General features: G+C 28.0%; 2 protein-coding genes across 3 annotated transcripts; one reads left to right on the top strand and one right to left on the bottom strand.

Annotated features, from left to right (window-relative positions):
- Positions 1–440: 440 nt before the first annotated feature.
- On the bottom strand, positions 441–6,002 carry LOC132941852 (DALR anticodon-binding domain-containing protein 3). Its single transcript, XM_061010065.1, has 7 exons — positions 5,442–6,002; positions 5,182–5,358; positions 4,895–5,112; positions 4,658–4,824; positions 4,455–4,588; positions 3,922–4,089; positions 441–722 (listed from the first exon to the last, which is right to left on the bottom strand). Exons 1-7 carry the CDS (start codon positions 5,571–5,573, stop codon positions 603–605), a joined length of 1,116 nt encoding a protein of 371 aa, XP_060866048.1. The 5' UTR covers positions 5,574–6,002; the 3' UTR covers positions 441–602.
- Positions 6,003–9,360: 3,358 nt separating this feature from the next.
- On the top strand, positions 9,361–15,215 carry LOC132941851 (vacuole membrane protein 1). 2 transcript variants are annotated; one of them, XM_061010063.1, is made up of 9 exons: positions 9,361–9,710; positions 10,031–10,126; positions 11,249–11,403; positions 12,239–12,329; positions 12,403–12,593; positions 12,667–12,898; positions 12,955–13,035; positions 13,107–13,379; positions 13,447–15,215. In XM_061010063.1, the coding sequence occupies exons 2-9, from the start codon at positions 10,031–10,033 to the stop codon at positions 13,585–13,587; spliced, it is 1,260 nt and encodes a 419-aa protein (XP_060866046.1). In that variant the 5' UTR covers positions 9,361–9,710; the 3' UTR covers positions 13,588–15,215. The 2 variants fall into 2 exon arrangements, with proteins under 2 accessions (XP_060866046.1, XP_060866047.1); XM_061010064.1 differs by lacking the exon at positions 9,361–9,710 and adding an exon at positions 11,113–11,176 and having other exon boundaries at positions 10,025–10,126.
- Positions 15,216–18,026: the final 2,811 nt, after the last annotated feature.

The following is an 18,026-nucleotide window of genomic DNA, read 5'->3' on the forward strand; positions in this document are numbered from 1 at the left end:
AAACTTGGTTTATTGTTTTATCTAACCGGCGAGCACGTTTATCGAAAACAAGTTTACAGTAGCAGTGGATGTAATATATAGTTGTATAAAACAACTTTTGAAAGTCAAAAGGTTTCGGAAATGTGAAAGACCAATAAAAGTAAAAGAGAAAAAGGTCCTGTACAGACTTACAGCAGACGATGCTGTTATCTCAACGGCTCGAACATGTGTTTTTAAGAAATGTAGTCGGCGGAGTTCCGTAAGTCACGACTAGAGAAAAAGTTTGTCAGTTTATTACTGTCCCGGTATCTCATATATTATATATTTTTTTATCAACTACACGCGTGTAGAATTTTTAGAAAAAGACGTACCGTGTGGTGCTGTCTATTTTCATTTACTTTCCCAGAGTATTGATAAATTCAAAAAGATAAATAATTAAAAACAAAGTAAACACATTTTGAAACAATTTCATATTGTATTATAGGTATATCGTATATGTAACATAATAAAATTGACTAAACAAGTCATAAATTTATAACGATATGGTTAAGTTTGGCAATATAGTATTATTTCATGACAATTGGTCAGCATTAGCTTCAATAGCGATTTTGTCAAAGTACCATTCACATTTCGCGTACAGCTTCGATACCTAATAATTGGAAAACATTTTCATACACCTGTATTGTCGATTTGACCAAATATAATCGAGCATACATCAGCGGTAATAAACTTGAAATCGGGTCCTGAGAATATAATATATTCATTATATTAATATAATAATATTTAATAAAAAATCTAACTAATTATATTTAGTTGTATTATATTTAATTAATATGTGTGTGTATAGACTACCATACATGCTAAGAAATTGTTTAAAAACATAATATAATTAAATATAGGTATGTAAAATATTTATCATTGATTATGTACCATGAATACATTTATAAATTTAAACTTGTAAGATATAATAACTTAAAATATTCTAAAAAAAGAATCTGAAAAAATTCCGTTTTTAAATTCAATTTTAAGTGAATTCTATAGTATTGCAATATTGCCATAATTTCATTAATAAAATATTATGAATAATAATAATAATTAACAATAATAAGATATTATACATATAATAGTAAACTATAAAACTTAACAGATTATTGGTTAATGGTTACACATACTTTGTAAATCATAATTACAGTGTTTACCTGCAATTTTTAATACCTTGATTATTATGCAATTAATTTATTATAAGTGTATAAAAAAAATTACAAATAATATTTGGTTTTTTAATTTAAGGTACCTGCCAACAAAATTAAGTACATACTTTATAATTATTAGTTGATTACTTTTTTTATGATTCAAAAAGTATATTTTGTTTAATCATGCAAATACTTTTATGTCATTACATTTATTTTATATTATGTTTTCAATAAACTCAAGTAATAATTTTTTATAATATGTACTTAACTATAAAATAGTTATTCAGACATTTAAATGTGGTAATAAAACACAAATAAAAAATTATAAAAAGATAAATACAAATAATGAGTTTTCTCATTACTGATAATACATCATTAGACTGTGATTATCAAAAATGTATATTGTAAAGTCTTAATTCATCCAATGATTTGGATTAATGTATTTTATTTATCTGTGTGAACAATACTAACACCGTTCATTTGTATAGTAATTATTAATATGGTACTATTTTATTTACCAGTTATTTATTTACACACAGTACATTTACAAAATTGAGATTACAGACAATATTATTATTGTTCTTAGTCTGTTTCATATTATAATATTTTCATTGTTTCAATCATATTTGATAAGGTAATTATATAATATAATAATAATATTATATTTCATATTTTTAATTTTTAATTTTATTAAAATATTTGTAGGTAGTTAGATATTGAAATTTAGTGTTTAACTTTAATCAAATGTCAAATCTTTTAAATAATATTATGAGAAAAAATATTACTGATTTAAATGCATATTAAGTTGCATACAAATTTACATTGTTAATAAGCTAGTAATAAGTAATTAATAGTTTTTTTCTTTTTACTCAAATATTGACGCCAAAAAAAGGATCAATACTAATAATTTTGGAAAAAAAAAATGTTAATTATAAAATAATAATGACAGTAACAATAAAAAATAATACCAACACAATCAACATTTATTTAAAATTAAGCATGAAAAAAGGTTAATGAAAATGTTGGTAGGATAAACAAAAATTTCATAACATCATAAATTTGTATTACTAAGTGCTCAAAATTATAATGTTTATTTTATCTTTAAAAATGTTCATTAAGAGGATGGGGTACCGGGTACCCGTATGTGTTGTCTCTGTCTTACACACGCAACACGTGGAACATAGTAAATGTACATACTAGATTCTAAATACAGTTTATTTATAGTTAATATTAAAGCAACTTTACATACTATCAAATTTGTAGAGAAGAATATAAACTGTGATCGGGAAGAGTTTTTTTCATGTTTTTATTGTAAACATTTTTTAATAAGTTATAAGTACTTAAATTATTTCAAATAATATAATATAATATATAACTTATTTTTAAATATAGAAATGAACTCTATGCTTGAGCACAGTTTATATTCTCCTATACACATTTAAAAATTTGTAATTTGCTCAAATATTAGCTATAAATAAACTGTAGTGAGAATCCGGTACATAGATTTTCTATGATACACGTTTTTAGAACAGATAGAGTAAATGCGAGTACAACATTATCTTAATGCTTTATATCAGGGGTCGGCAACTTGCGGGTCACGATTAAATACTAAAATAGTATGGACTGGAATCTGCGAATTAAAACGTTGTTGTTAATAGATACCTTGTCAAATTAATAAACCTAATAGTTATGAACTTAAATAAACAAAATTTGATTTGATTATCCATTTTTGTTTAAAATAAAATAAGATAATATATTCAAATTGTGACCCGTGAAAAATGTATATTCATTTGTTTGCTCTTGATATCAAAAAGGTTGGCAACCCCTGATTTATATCATACGTTGTGAGGTTCTCATACCACAAGTAGTGATTAAAAATGTATGAATTCAATTTTCTATTGGGTTTTTATATAATATGAGTAAGTGGCTAAAAAAAGTCTTTTACTTAAAGTTCTAAAATTGAAAAACAAAAGGAAATGTTACAAATAAAATGCACAATAAATCAGCTGTATGCAGTAAAAAAAATTATCCACAGCCTTCACATTAAAACTAGTGATGGTGAATCATTTATAATATCATATATGTATTAATGCAACTAATAAATCATGCATTTTCAATGTTATCATATTTTATAATTATTAAATATGTCTGGTATTTATATTAAAATAAAATATTGATTGTATAATTTTTTATAACCACCACATTAATGAGCAGTGAAATAACAGGATTCACAAAGACTTAGGTGAGTTAAGAAAATTTAAAATCTTTTAAAAATTATTAGGTACTGCACCTGTCAAAAGAAAGGGAACTTGACATTATAGCTTTACACAAGAAAAGTATACTTTCATAGGTAATGGAGAAATAATTTAAATTTTTATGGTTTCGAACCATTTACTTACAAATAATATTAAAGAAAAATAGAAAATAAATGGCATAATATTGTGCAAATTAAATGAAACATTTTTATAAATCAATATGTTGTAAACAATTTTTATGAACTATGTGCTTAACACCTACACATATTTAAATTAATTACGGTTTTCAGTAATTTCTGTGCCAGTAAAAATACTGTTAGATGTAACTCAGTTTATTATTTTATTATTAATATTATTTCTTTTATGGTTTATGGCATTGTTTAACATTATAATATTGTTGTATGCTACACAAAAACTATATTTATATGTTTAAAAAGTTAACACTAAAAATAATATTTTAAAAAACCACTTGCAATTTTAAATAGTGCACTCACTGATAAAATATGATGCCTATGATAAAATAGGCTAACCGCAGATGACATTTCCATCAAAAACTTGCACAATCTATGGACATCCACATTTGCTGACAACAAGTGTTCAACAGATTGTTGAATAACCGAAGGACACACTGATAAATGGTTAAAGATTAAAATCCATTCTTCCTAAATTATAAACATAATATTATTCATTGAAATTTAATGTCCTAAGACATCTAAACCAGTGTCAGACACTAGCAAAAATGTAATGGTATACTAAATAACAATAGGAGGCCTTCATACAGATTTTCTACTATCCATACAAATATGAATAGCAAAATTATAGATATTAAGAAATTAATTGCATGTTTTATAATTTTGATTATATAATTATATGCATTTTTTTAGTTTTATAAGAGCATGCATGACAAAATAAATATCATAACTTAAATAATATTTTTATAACCACAAAAATACAATCCAGATGAGCCAACTATGTGGTCAAAACATTCTAGGATCCGACTCTGGTGCCATCATATAACATAGCTCACTTTACTAGTCAACAATCCAAAGTTAACGGAACCAATGTCTGGTAAAGGTTCATAGTAATTTTCAATAACACCTTTTTCATACGCTTTCCATACTTGACACAGCCTTGAATAATTGTACATTATGAAAATACCACCTAAAAAAAAAGGAACCAAATAAATTTTAATTGTACATTTTAATCACAAAAATATTTATTTAAACAAACTGTCTTTATTTGATGTATCACATTCTGTATTAATAACTTTACAATGACGGACACTTAATAATTCATAGACAATTGAAACATGGCATAGTTTTGAAATGATATCAATTGGATATTCGTCGGATTCAATACGATTAGCAGACATTTTAGTAATAGCTTCTTGTTTTCGCCTGAAAACCAAAATAATAGATTATGTAATATTCCGAATAGGTATATTAAATTAATTAATTATATGCTTACTGTTTATACTGTTTGGCTGTCACATTACAAACAACATTACCACACAATACAAGATTACTGTTGTATGGATTGTTTTTTTTCGACACCAATAAATGCAGTCCATTACTTCCTATCGTATAGCCATTTATTTTGGCTAAATTTTGAACTGCTTCTTTCAATAGTGCAATGCGTAAGCATGTAACTGAATCGTTACACTCATCAGAACTGACTGAGACTACCTATGTTCACAAAAAACTAATCTTAGAAACTAACTGATGTTTTTGAGACAATGAGATCATATACTTTACAGTGCTTTGGTGATCATCATTGCTACCATATTTACAGCCAGTTATTATTATCTCTTTCATCACTGTGGATGTCCATAATTCTTTTTTTAACCATATTGATGTATAATCTGAAGACCACGAGCATCGTTCGACAATTGTCAAGTCCTCCATTAACTTTTCAACAATGTTTTGTAAGTCCTAGGAAATAACAAATGCATATATTTTGAATATAGATTGAAGTTTCAAACTTTTAGTGATTTAATATGTTTAGCGACACTCACTTTAGTTGAATAGAAACGGATGTGACCGTTAATGTGGTGTTTCATCATTGGCAATTTAATGTCAATGTCAAGATCCACATGGGTTCGGACAAACAATCGCAATGCTTTGTAGAAATTTTCCAAAATGTACATGATTATAATGCAATACTAAAGTCAGTTGCTGAACTAGATTCAAATGATTCAACTACTCGTATAATAAAACTAATTTAATATTATCACCTTAGAAGCTACGCCCAGCAAGTTTAATAAAGACTATAACTAACTACTTTATTACTTTTTAAATAGTTTATATTGTCATGCTCTTTTTTTAGCAAAAACTACGCCTACAATTTATTGAAATAGTTGCTGAATGCTGGATCTTTTGCATTCAAAATTCTGTATTCATTATCATTTTTCCAAAACGACAATTTAAGATCACAGATTATAATATAAGATGTAACATTATAATATTATTATAACTTATAGTACGTACAGTAGAAACCAGAAGACAACAGTAGAAGATAATTATTAGTGACAAGTGACGACTGAAATACTGAATACAAATGGTTATTTGTAACGAAATTTTACTTATCAATTTATTGACCTATCCATTGATAAGAATGTGTACAATGAGTTGCCTATACAAGTCCCAAACATAGTTCAAAATTCTTATAAGAACTTCTACCAATTACACACCACCTATAGATGAATTTGAATTCAGCATACTACAACACGAATTTTGAAAACAAAAAAATTGAACATTCAAAATATATAATAATATATTAAAATATATTATTATAATATATCAGCCATATAACTTATATTATATTCGTATTGTAATTTAATTACCAAACAAATATAACTCCCGTAATTCACATGTGACACTGTGTCTAGGGGCACACGGGGGAGAATGCATTTTAAGAATGTCTATAAACTCGTGGACCAGTTTGTATGGTTAAATTTGGCATGCGACGAACAACTGAAATAGAAAACCAAATTCCGTTGCAACTTGCAGATCACAATGATTTTTGTAAAAGAATAGAAGAACAATACATAGGGTTGGTTCTGTTGACTGTTGATCGTACATTTAGTAGGTATGTCACGGGTGTGTCAAAGAGGGAAAACAAATGGTGTGCTGACCTCTCAACCGGCAACCGACCTTCCTATTCTATCCCATAAGTAAAGGTTGTAAACCTATCAACTTGGAAGTTTCGGCCAAACAGTCGAGTTGTCTTTGCAATTCAAGATCCTTTCCCACGTTTTATCCATTTCTTCTTTTCCATTCTCTCACAACTGAAAAGGTCCGTGCATGAACCCGACAGCTCCATTTTTCGTCAAAATCTGGTTTTAAACTTATATACAAAATAATAATAAAAATGGTTATATAACAACAACTGACTAGATAATATATGAGCTTAAACTTTAAGATAGTACTATTCTGATGCTTGAATTAGTTTGTCCAATCTTGTCTCCTGGAGGAAGACGAATATGCCTGGTGATAGAAAAACTTGTCCAAGTGACCAAGTATATCGTATAAGTCATCGGATAATTGATTGCGGTTTCATGCTTCGAGGTATGCGTCACATTCGGTAAGAATGTGTCTTACTGTGAGTTTGACCCCACAAGACATACATGAGGGGGGCTCTTCTCGGGACATTAGGTAACCACTAACCATGTATTCTGCGGTGATATTGAATTGAGTCCATGCTACTTTTATGTGTTTGAATTGAGTCCAGGGTATTATCTTAATATCTTTGAATTCTGGTGTGACCTATTCTTAGCCTGTTGATGATAGTTTCCTTGGTTTTCCTATCAGTATGAATGTATGATACTATGATTGGGCCAGTGAAGAGTATAGTAACAACTGTTTTGTATTGCCCATGTATTTTTCCAAGCTTGTAATGATGTAAGTTCTATTGTTCTTATTAAATTGGTCTTGGTCTTGTAGCTTCGGTATTGGTTTGGTCTTGTTCTTGCAAGCCTAATCTTGGTCTTGGTCTTGCTAGACCAGTACCATCTTGGTCTTGGAGGCTGGAGCTAGAGTCTTGCGAGACCGCAAGACCAAGACCAATTTTGATCATCGCTAATTGGAATGACGGGCGGAGATTATTTTATTGTTTCCCCTCTATATTTGTAAACCCAAATAATAAATACCTAATTGTTCTGTATACAGTGTATACAGAGCATCAACTGCCGGATCCAGTGCCGAGTGTCGGCGCAATGTCGATTTATTATTAAATGCACTATGCATTCATTTCGTATTTTCGTTATCTGCCGTTGTTTGTAGCTATCGTGTATGTAGTTTGTGTGTATTGTGTATTTTAGTCGTTTGTAGCTAGCGAGTGATTGAATCATTGCACAAGCACAATAAAAAATCGAAATTTTGGTTTAGGTGTAATGATCTTATTTCTAATAAAGAAAGATGGCCTTGTGGTGGCAAATACGTGTATATAATAATTCTAGAAAAACAAAACTAAAACAATTATAGATACATTATTTAGACAAAATTCTAGTTAAAAATATAGATATATAAATACATTATTATTATTTGCATTGATGATAAAAATTAGTGATATCACAACAAAAACCCTTCATAAACTACGTGTAAAAATGGCTGAGTAAAAAAAATATATGGTCTTTAAGCACAATAAAGATGTGAAATCATGAATAAATGCTAAGTATATTGAATTTGAGTTAACTTATTTTGTTTCAATAATTTATTTACTTGGCGAGGAATTATTGAGAATAGTATATAAATATTAATAATAATATTTTTTAAATAGTAATAAGTTATATTTTAATAGTCCTTCGCCATTTAATTATTATGTTCATCACACTTTGTTTCCTTTAAGAAATTATTCCTCGTCAAGTAAATAAATTAATTATTGAAACAAAATAAGTTTACTTAAATTCAAAATACTGAGCATTTATTCATGATATCACATCTTTGTTGTGCTTAAAGATCTTATATTTTTTTACTTAGCCACTTTTACACGTAATTTACGAAGGGTTTTTGTTGTGATAATAATACTATCTTATAGTTAGTCGACAGCCGTGGTTCATGTTTTACGGTCGACTTTTTTCTACTGTGACGGCCGTTCTACAGTGTATTTCTAAAAGTAAAATCAATTACTATTTTTTATATAGGAGGTACTGTACAGCAAAGCAGTTACCTACTTTCCCCTTATGTTTTATACTTTTATTCGTTGATTTTTTTCATTGCACAAATAAAAAGGAGAAAGTACCTGTACCTAGGTAACCGATCTATATATTCCACAGTAGGCAAGGAAGTACAGTAAGTCACTGTAACACATTACGTGTTAAATTTGAATGAATGCCAATTGCCAATCATTGCACTCATTGACTCATTGCAGATATTCAATATTGTCAGCATAATATTATATACTTATTATACAGTTAAACATTACACATTTACATATCGGTGGCTAATCATTATTTCTGTTGTCCTGTGTGTTAATATATTTTTAATTTCCGATCTCAATCGAGCCATTATTATTATAATAGTATATGTATATCTGCGAACCATAGGCCATGAACTGTAAGGTAATAATAATTATAATCTTATAATATAATATCATATTATATTATGTCTATAATTAGTCTAAAGATCGAGCCGAATGACTGGGCCTGGGCGGCGGTCGGACAGTTCCCCCTCACCGCATTAAATCAGTCATGTCTATAATAGCGATCTGTTCGACCGGCGACCACTGACTGCAGCAGGCTACTGTAACTATTTGCTATTAGCTAATAGAATACAGAAAAAATGTATAGTTCAGTCATTCAGTGAGTAGAGTGGGACACGCGGAGGTTCCACGGCGACGGCACTATAACTATGTGGATCCACGTGGTTTATCACTGCCCGCCGCGTATCAACGGCGGCTGATAACGAGGCGGCGGCAGGGGCTGATAAGTGATAACGGGCACCCGACGGGCCTACGTCACAGTGCAGCAATGGGCTATAAGTGAATAGTGAGTGTACTGAGCGTCCGAACTGTGAGTGGCGAGTAGAGTGACACTATAATAGTAGAGTGACTACTACGGCTACGTGATTATAGCAGTTGCTGTTGGCCGGTCCACAGTCGTTCCGCGATAAAGGCGTTGGTCCGTCCGTCGTCCGATCGCCGGTCTTCCGCACGGCGTCTGTTTCTGTCGCCTACCGCCTCCGTGGCCACGATGTACGCCTAAACAGGGACACGGTCGTGCCTCCTCTAGCGATTGATACACGCGATCCACCGTCGGAGACGCACAACGGACCCACATCCGAGCAAGGTACATCCACCCGAACGCCGTTTCCGGGAGGCACTGCCACCGATTGCCGAACACACGGTAGCCCCCCTCCCCCCAGTCAAGGCTTCCGATCCGGTCGCGAGCCTCCTACTTTTCCACCGTTTCAAACACATACGTGTATAGATATTGCTATAATTTCTTATATTTTGCATTTCATTTTCATATAGTCATAGTAATAATAATAATAATACATGTGTGGTGTGCACACAGGTCAAAAACGACTAAATAGAGTACATGTCTAGTTTTTTTTAAATTTTATTTTCGTTGTGTGTTCTATGTTTTGACAATGTTCTTCACAAAAGATGCCTATCAAGGACCGGACTGTAACGACAATGGTGTCCCGCAACCGTCCACCGACTGATTCTAGGCCCAGATCAAGACCGAAGAAAATCGACAAAGTAAGCCGCCCCGATAACAACAATATTGTTGTGTATCTTCTTACTTACACAACGTTTTTATTACCGTTTAACAATGGCTATTATTGTTTTATTACCAAACATATTACATAACAATTAACATATGTCGGTCTCCTCAACTGCTATCTCGGTCAAATATTTGCGCCAACACAATTTTTGCTTTAGTTTTGAGCTACAAATAAATATTGTAAATCTATGTTATTTTTGATAAAATTACTGCATCCATTTAATCTTTTTTTCTATGACTACATCCCTAATGTTATCTCTATAACTAAAAACCCTATCTTCAGTTTGTTTCTTGTTTTTTGTAGGACATAATCATGCTTTATAACTAGTTAGTAATTCTTTTTACCTTGAGCGATTATGACACAAATGGTAGGTATGTATTCCAATTATGTGACAATAGACATTTTTCTTTGTATTTTATTATTGCTCAATTAATTTCTATTATTATGTTTATCCAATAATATTTCTATGTAGTCTGTATTTTACTAAGTGCCTAGATATTTATTTGTTTAGACAGTTCCACTATTCAGTGTTATAGAATTTATTACTAGTTAATTTCAATGTTTTATATTGATTATAATATTACCTGATAGTTAACTTTAAAATTTGTTTGCACAATTCTAATCACGTTGTTCAGAAATCCCAAATAACAGTTTATAAAGTAAGACAAATCTATCTCAATTATATAGTTTTAAATATTTTAAAATGTAAAAACCTTGATTTAAGTAGGCACCAAAACAATAAAAATTAAAAATAATATCTACCTAGATAGGTACCTAAAAAAAAAAAAAAAATTTTAAAAGTTTCAAATGTTTTATTTATTTAGAATTATTTAAAAAGACATTAATATAGTCTTGACTAATGTATTATAAATCTAACTCTTAAATTATTATATTTAACTATTTACTTGTTAGTTATTGAAATTGTTTTTTTCTAACTAATAACTTTTTGAATTATTACAGATACATTGATGCTTAACTACTATCGGATTATAATTTTAAAATATTTTTTCCAATGCATTTAACAGTTATGTGTTGTTGATATGTTATTGACGTTGACCAGTTTTAATATACTGCTTACACCTAACATTTTTTTTAGGTATTACAAAACGGCCAGAGTAATTCTAAATTCAAACAACTTAAAAAATCAACAAAAATGGATGTCCACTCACTTGTGGTATGGAAACATCCCATCTTAACTTTAGATTATTTCTGTAAAGAAGTAGTTTGTTTATCCAAATCATTTGTTAAAAAGTAAGTTACATTAAAAACTTGCATAGTTATTACTTGTAAAATTTTTTTAAAAGATTTGATTCAATTTCAACAAGTTATCCATTGCGCACACCAAAAAGTAATTCAATTGCTATAAAACTGTTTTTTAAAGTGTCTCAAACAGTGCTATTAATTATATTATATTTTATTTACATTAAGATATACCTATTTTTCTTTGGTTTTAGCAATTTTTTATAAATATCTAAATACAATTTAGTATTTACATAAACCTGCATAATATAAGATCCTAAATATTTTTCCAAATTTGGTTAATTAATATTCCTGTTTTCCACAAAAGTAGTTTTTATTTTTAAATTGTATTCTTTGAACAGTTGTTAAAATAATTTAATGGACCTTGGTATCATACTCAAACATATTTATCAATATGTTCAAATTAAATATTATGTTGATCAAGAAAATAAATAGCATTAAACTGTTAGTGACAATACAATTTGTATGGTCTTTTTTAAAAATTATTACATATTATTACATTTTATAACATTGAAATGTTGTATAGTTTGTGAAATTAATTGTTTATTTTGTTATCAACAATAATTTATCTTAGCAATGATGATTAACTATATTTTTATTGCTTTTCAAATTATATGCAGTTAGTTGTATGGTTATTTAGTTTTATTTTAATTTTTAATCAAATAACATTTCAGATAATTCTTAAACACATTTTGTCATGTTATTTTATAACAACTTATATGATTTTTAAATAGCATTAAATTATTTCAGTAACATATTTACTAAAGGTCAATAGTTTGAATAATATTTAATAGTAAAACTGATTGTATTAATTTTTATTTTTCAGATTAATTTGTTATAAGTTATATGTGCTTCTGGCACTTTTAGTAATTTCTACTCCAATTATTTTATTATACATTGAAGGTCCTCATTTACCAGTAAGTCATTCTGTTTTAATTAAAATAAGTTAATGTAAATTAATGTAAATTAATTTTGTTATTGATGTTTTAGATATTAATATGGGCAAAATCAAAAGTTGTATGGTGTCTCTATTGGTTAGGTCTAGGAGTCTTATCATCTGTTGGTTTTGGTACAGGCCTTCATACATTCCTTCTCTATTTGGGCCCGCACATAACCTCTGTCACTTTGGCCGCATATGAATGTGGAGGACTTAACTTCCCTGAGCCTCCATATCCAGAACAGTAAGTTCTACTTATTTTAATTTATTTTATATAGTCATACATGATTATTTTTAATATATTAATACATTTTCAGAATTATTTGTCCTGATGAAGTTGACAGCGCCTGGATAGCCAGTTTATGGAACATCATGTTAAAAGTACGAGTTGAAGCCATGATGTGGGGAGCAGGAACTGCTCTTGGTGAATTGCCTCCATACTTCATGGCTCGTGCTGCTAGACTATCCGGAAGACCACCAGATGAAGACAAGGAAGATTTAATAGAATTTGAAGAATTACTGAAAAAAGAAAAGCATCCTGAAACAATGGTTATATTTCTTAGTTCATTATGTTTATTGTGTGGTAATTCATATTTCTACTTTAGACTCTGGTAGACAAGTCAAAATTGTTTGTCGAGCGACTCGTAAAAAAAGTTGGTTTCTTTGGAATATTAGCCTGTGCATCTGTAAGTTAATATTTTGTTGTTTACGATAAATCATTGTTCATACTGGAGTTTGAATAATATAAATATTTTAGATTCCAAATCCATTATTCGATCTTGCTGGGATTACATGTGGACACTTTTTAATACCGTTCTGGACGTTTTTCGGAGCTACTCTTTTGGGTAAAGCTGCCATTAAAATGAGCATACAAGTGTTGTTTGTTGTAGTGGCTTTTAATGAAACACTGATTGCAAGTGTACTCGATATTGTTGGCAAAATCCCAGGAGTTGGAAAAAAATTGCAGGCACCTATTACAACATTTTTAGAAAACCAAAAACAAAGGTTACATGCCAAAAAAGACTCAAAGGTAATTTGATTAATATTGATCTTTAAAAATTATACTGATCATTACTAACATTTATGTACTTATGTAGGGCACAAATATTGCTGTGAAATTGTTTGACCTATTTGTGTTATCAATGGTTCTTTATTTCATTGTGTCATTAATCAACTCTATGGCGCAAAATTACTATAAGCGAAACCATAAGACTTCAAAAAAGCGATTAAGCGACTGACATACGGTTGTCAACCGTTTGAAAAAATCTTATCGTAAGTCCAAACGGCATTGAATAAACTACTCATTCATTCATCCAATTATTTTCGTATAAATTATTATTTCTTGGTACACAATAATAAGTCTTACTACATTATATATTTATTATAAATTAATAAATATTACAGGGTTTTGATTTATAACTATTATAAAAGTAAATAAAAATAAAATATTTATAAACTTAATATTACTGTATTATTATGCTGCTCAATCAACTAAATGAAAATTGTTACTATTGTAAAACATGCTATATTAAGATTTAAAAATGTATTGTCTTGAACGACAATTTGAGCAGCTATTTTATTTGTATTTTTATTATGTTAAAAATAATAATTTGTGTTCCGTATGGTATATTTTATATGAAATATATTTTGCACTGCAAAATAAAATTAATTGTAAAAATATTTTTAATGTATATGTGTAATTCACAAGTGTTACCAATATTTAATTTTAGGTGTAATTATAAACCATACGGGAAAGATTTTATTATACAGATTTAAAACTTTTTCGTTAATTTTTTAATATTGTTTTTTCTCCAATTTGAATGTATGTTATAGCAAAAATAAGCATTAGCCCAATAACAATATTATGTATGTCTGTTAAAATAATCAGGCTAATTATAAAAATACTATGTCGTTTAGAATAATACACATCCAATCAAAAATCCATTTTTAGTTTGATTTTGTAAAATATGTTTTTTGTAATTTTAATTATAAACAGTTATTATTGAAAAATGAAAATAAGGTTATTTGATAGTCGCCATACAACAGTGGTCGCTTGTGTATATCCTTATAAAAGGTTTTGTGATTTTAATAAGTATGATAGTGTAATGTGTGTTAAATTTAGTGGTAGAAGACTGTTCCTCTTCTGAAAATTTGTTCATTCCTGTTTTGAAAAAAATAATAATTATAATTACATGAAAAAACATTTCAAGTATTATTTTTATGATTTTTTTTTGTCAATCGCTTTGTAGAAAGACAAATAATATACTAAACGTTAATTTGTATATTGTGTATGCGTGCCAGTAATATGCATCTTTGACAATAAATTATTTAATGTTCCATTTCGTGTGTTTTAGTAATTTGATGTAGTTAAAGACTATATTATATTTTGTTCTCATAATATACTTGTGTTTTTCTGATATGATGTAATATTCTAGTACTTATTAGACTTTTCAAAGAATAATAGTGTAGTGTGTAGAATAAGTCGTATGTTTACTGAATTTTAATATTAAATAGTTCAATGAACTTGCAGTAATACAATTGTCCTCAAAATACATTATAGGATTGTGTTTATGTAATATGTATATCATGTAGAATTCTTAATTTTTTTTTTTCAATATGTAATGCAATACATCTACTTGTTTGTGTGATATGTGACATTGGTCAACGACCAAATTAATTTTTACCACCATGATTGTATGCATAGATTTATATTGTGTACAACACCTGTATTGAGCTCCGCGGATGTGTTTAGGTTTTTAACATGATTATTTACACGTAAACTTACACGCGTATATTGTATTTTCAAACAATTATTTATTTATGTGTTTATTTGAAATGAAATCCAATAAAATGCTTTGTTGTTTTATCACTATCGTTTCAGATATTATTCATAACAATAATATTATAATAGAATAAAATGTTCATGCAAAGCACACCAAGTCCAAAAATGTATTTTTCTGGTTTGTTATATATAAAATTCAGTTGAAAAATATCTACAACATGCTATATTCAACTAATCAACTAGGTCCGTTCTAAAGTTTCCTAAATACTCAGAACACACAAAGTCCACGTGGGGACTTAATGCGTTATGCATGAGTAATTGGTAATTCATAGAATATAGTTAAACTAATATGCAAAATTGATAATTCCATTTTTAATCTATAAAAAAATATTATATTTAATTTAAAAAATAAAAAATAATAATACTAATTATATGGACATTAATTAATTTTGATAAATTTAGGTTGTGCCAGGTTCATAAATACATTCATGCAAAACACACTAAGTCCATGTAAACTATGCAAAAGTCTAGACATAGTAATTTGTATTTTAACTATAATAAGAGTTATAAATTTCACTGTGTCATAAATTAACAACCATTCATAAATAACTATTTGCTTAAAACAAAATCAATTAAAACAAGCAAAAAAAAAGGTGCTTACATTTGGCATACATTTAAAGATTGAAATAAATGCTAAAGCTGATTCTCAAAAATTATGTTTTTGGACTTAGTGTGCTTTGCATAAACGGTAATAAAATGTGTCCATGTATTACAAAATATTATGATTACAAATTATTGCTGTAATTTTTGTTATTGCAGGTGGCAATTTTTTTTCCTTTCAAATAGGAAAATAAGCTGTTGTTTAAAGATAATAATACTTATTACATTTTATATTGTAATTTACTGTTTATATGCTACAAAAAAGTGGCAAGTTGAACATTAAATTAACATATTATTGTAAAACATTTTTCATCATGTTCATATAACTAAATGACTGGTTAATTAATTATTGGAAATGTATTTTGTTCCTTTTAAAATCAATAAAATTATACAATTGGCTAATTGCACAAATATGAAATAGGTAATCCTAGCATAACATATTAATTAGTATATGTCTTCTATATTCACATTTTGACCAGTGTACTTACCTATTTAACTCACACACTGATTTTAACGTTTGTTGCAAATACATCACAACTTTAAATTATGTAACCACTGCCTAAGAATTAACTGCATCTCTTTTCCGCACTTTTAGAATAGACTAACATATATTTATGCCATTAACAGTTTTTTGCATGACTTGTAGTGTTGTTTTTATATGCATACAATTGTACAAAATACCATATAATGGACTACTGTTGTATTTGATGATTGTTCAATCAACATTAAATTTACATATTGGTATATGTTTTTAAATTTTTTTTTATATTATTGATGATAAAAGTATATGGGGTTTATTCTTTTAGTAAATATTTTTCATTAGACTATTAGTTTATACTTCATAGAATACACACTTGTCAAAAAGAAACTTGTACTACTATCTTATAATACAACATTGGCGAGTATTTTATTTTTACGCACACATTCATATTGTAATACTACTAATACTTAAGTTGAACTAAACTAAATACAGATTAAATATGTAAGTTTTTTTCATTTGTTTACATTCTAGTCATTTAAATTAAAAAATGATCAATTGTTGTGTGATCAATTTAACATATTGTAGATTATTTTTTTACCAAATCTTTATTAATAATTTGGTGGTTAGTTGAAATATGTTGAAAAAATAATTTTAGGTTTAAACTATCCAATTATTGTTTGATATTTATAAACATATTATTATAATAATCTATAGGAAAGAATAGCCCAAATTCACTATTTCGCTTTTTAAAATGGATGTTTAAATAAAAGCCTAACCTGAGTGATAAGTGCATTGCAATAAAAGTATGTGGCCATAAATACAGTTACCTTTCATAAAAATGAATATCTTCAATAATAATAATAACCATTATATTTTATCTTCTATAACTATTGTTTGTTTCCTAATGAAATAACAAATAGTAGTTTTACTGGAGTATGGTTGAATAAAAATAAAATAATATATTATGGAATGTAATTTTATTGTACACACATTTCTATAACAAATAATAAATATAAATTAACATTGGAAGTTTATAATTTTATCATAAATATACCAAAATATTTAACAAAAGGTAAATAATATCATTTCAATTATTTAAAACCAATATTATCACTGTAAATTTTTTCACTTAAGTCTGAACATTAAAAGTATTATACTAAAAGTAAGGATACATGATGATTTATTTTAACAGTTGTCAATCACAGCTTGTGTAACAACTAACTCCACTATCAAATTGTTGATTTTAAATGAGAGGTACCTACTGATTGTTAAACATGTATTAAACATTTTTCATTCTAAAAACAATCTTTTTTTTATTTGTATTTATCTGATTATAGTGAACCAATTACTTTGATTGCAATTATTTTATCATAATATTATCAAATTATTCTATAGAGATCACCTAAAAGAATACTGTTATGAAAACTTTAAAAAATTGTACGCAAATATTGTACCTTGAAATAATGACAAGGGCAAGTACATTTATGTATGATATAGATTGAACATTATTTATGACAACTAAGCAATACAAATTGACTATTCTTGTAGTTTTTGGAAATTGATCATAAGATAATATAGAAAGTTTATAAGAATGATAAAAAGCCTATGGCTATACACAATTGAGAATTATAAGTATTTTTTCTTAATATTAATAACGCAGCCCTTGTCTTTGTCAATCGTAGTAATGAATCATTCTTCTTCGGTCTCATTATTTTGGAAAGATGCCAGCAACTGTTCGATTCGCGAATAAATGT

This window comes from Metopolophium dirhodum, chromosome 3 (assembly GCF_019925205.1).
Source record: "Metopolophium dirhodum isolate CAU chromosome 3, ASM1992520v1, whole genome shotgun sequence".
Taxonomy (NCBI): Eukaryota; Metazoa; Arthropoda; class Insecta; order Hemiptera; family Aphididae; genus Metopolophium; species Metopolophium dirhodum.

Excerpts from the sequence above, each read along its gene's own strand:
- LOC132941852 (XM_061010065.1), bottom strand. The coding sequence starts at position 5,573 with ATGTACATTTTGGAAAATTTCTACAAAGCATTGCGATTGTTTGTCCGA. Across the intron at positions 4,589-4,657 it reads TGATACATCAAATAAAGACA|GTGGTATTTTCATAATGTAC; the intron begins GTTTGTTTAAAT and ends CTTTTTTTTTAG. Across the intron at positions 723-3,921 it reads ATAGGCATCATATTTTATCA|GACCCGATTTCAAGTTTATT; the intron begins GTGAGTGCACTA and ends TTATATTCTCAG.
- LOC132941851 (XM_061010063.1), top strand. The coding sequence starts at position 10,031 with ATGCCTATCAAGGACCGGACTGTAACGACAATGGTGTCCCGCAACCGT. Across the intron at positions 11,404-12,238 it reads TCCAAATCATTTGTTAAAAA|ATTAATTTGTTATAAGTTAT; the intron begins GTAAGTTACATT and ends TTTATTTTTCAG. Across the intron at positions 12,330-12,402 it reads TTGAAGGTCCTCATTTACCA|ATATTAATATGGGCAAAATC; the intron begins GTAAGTCATTCT and ends TTGATGTTTTAG.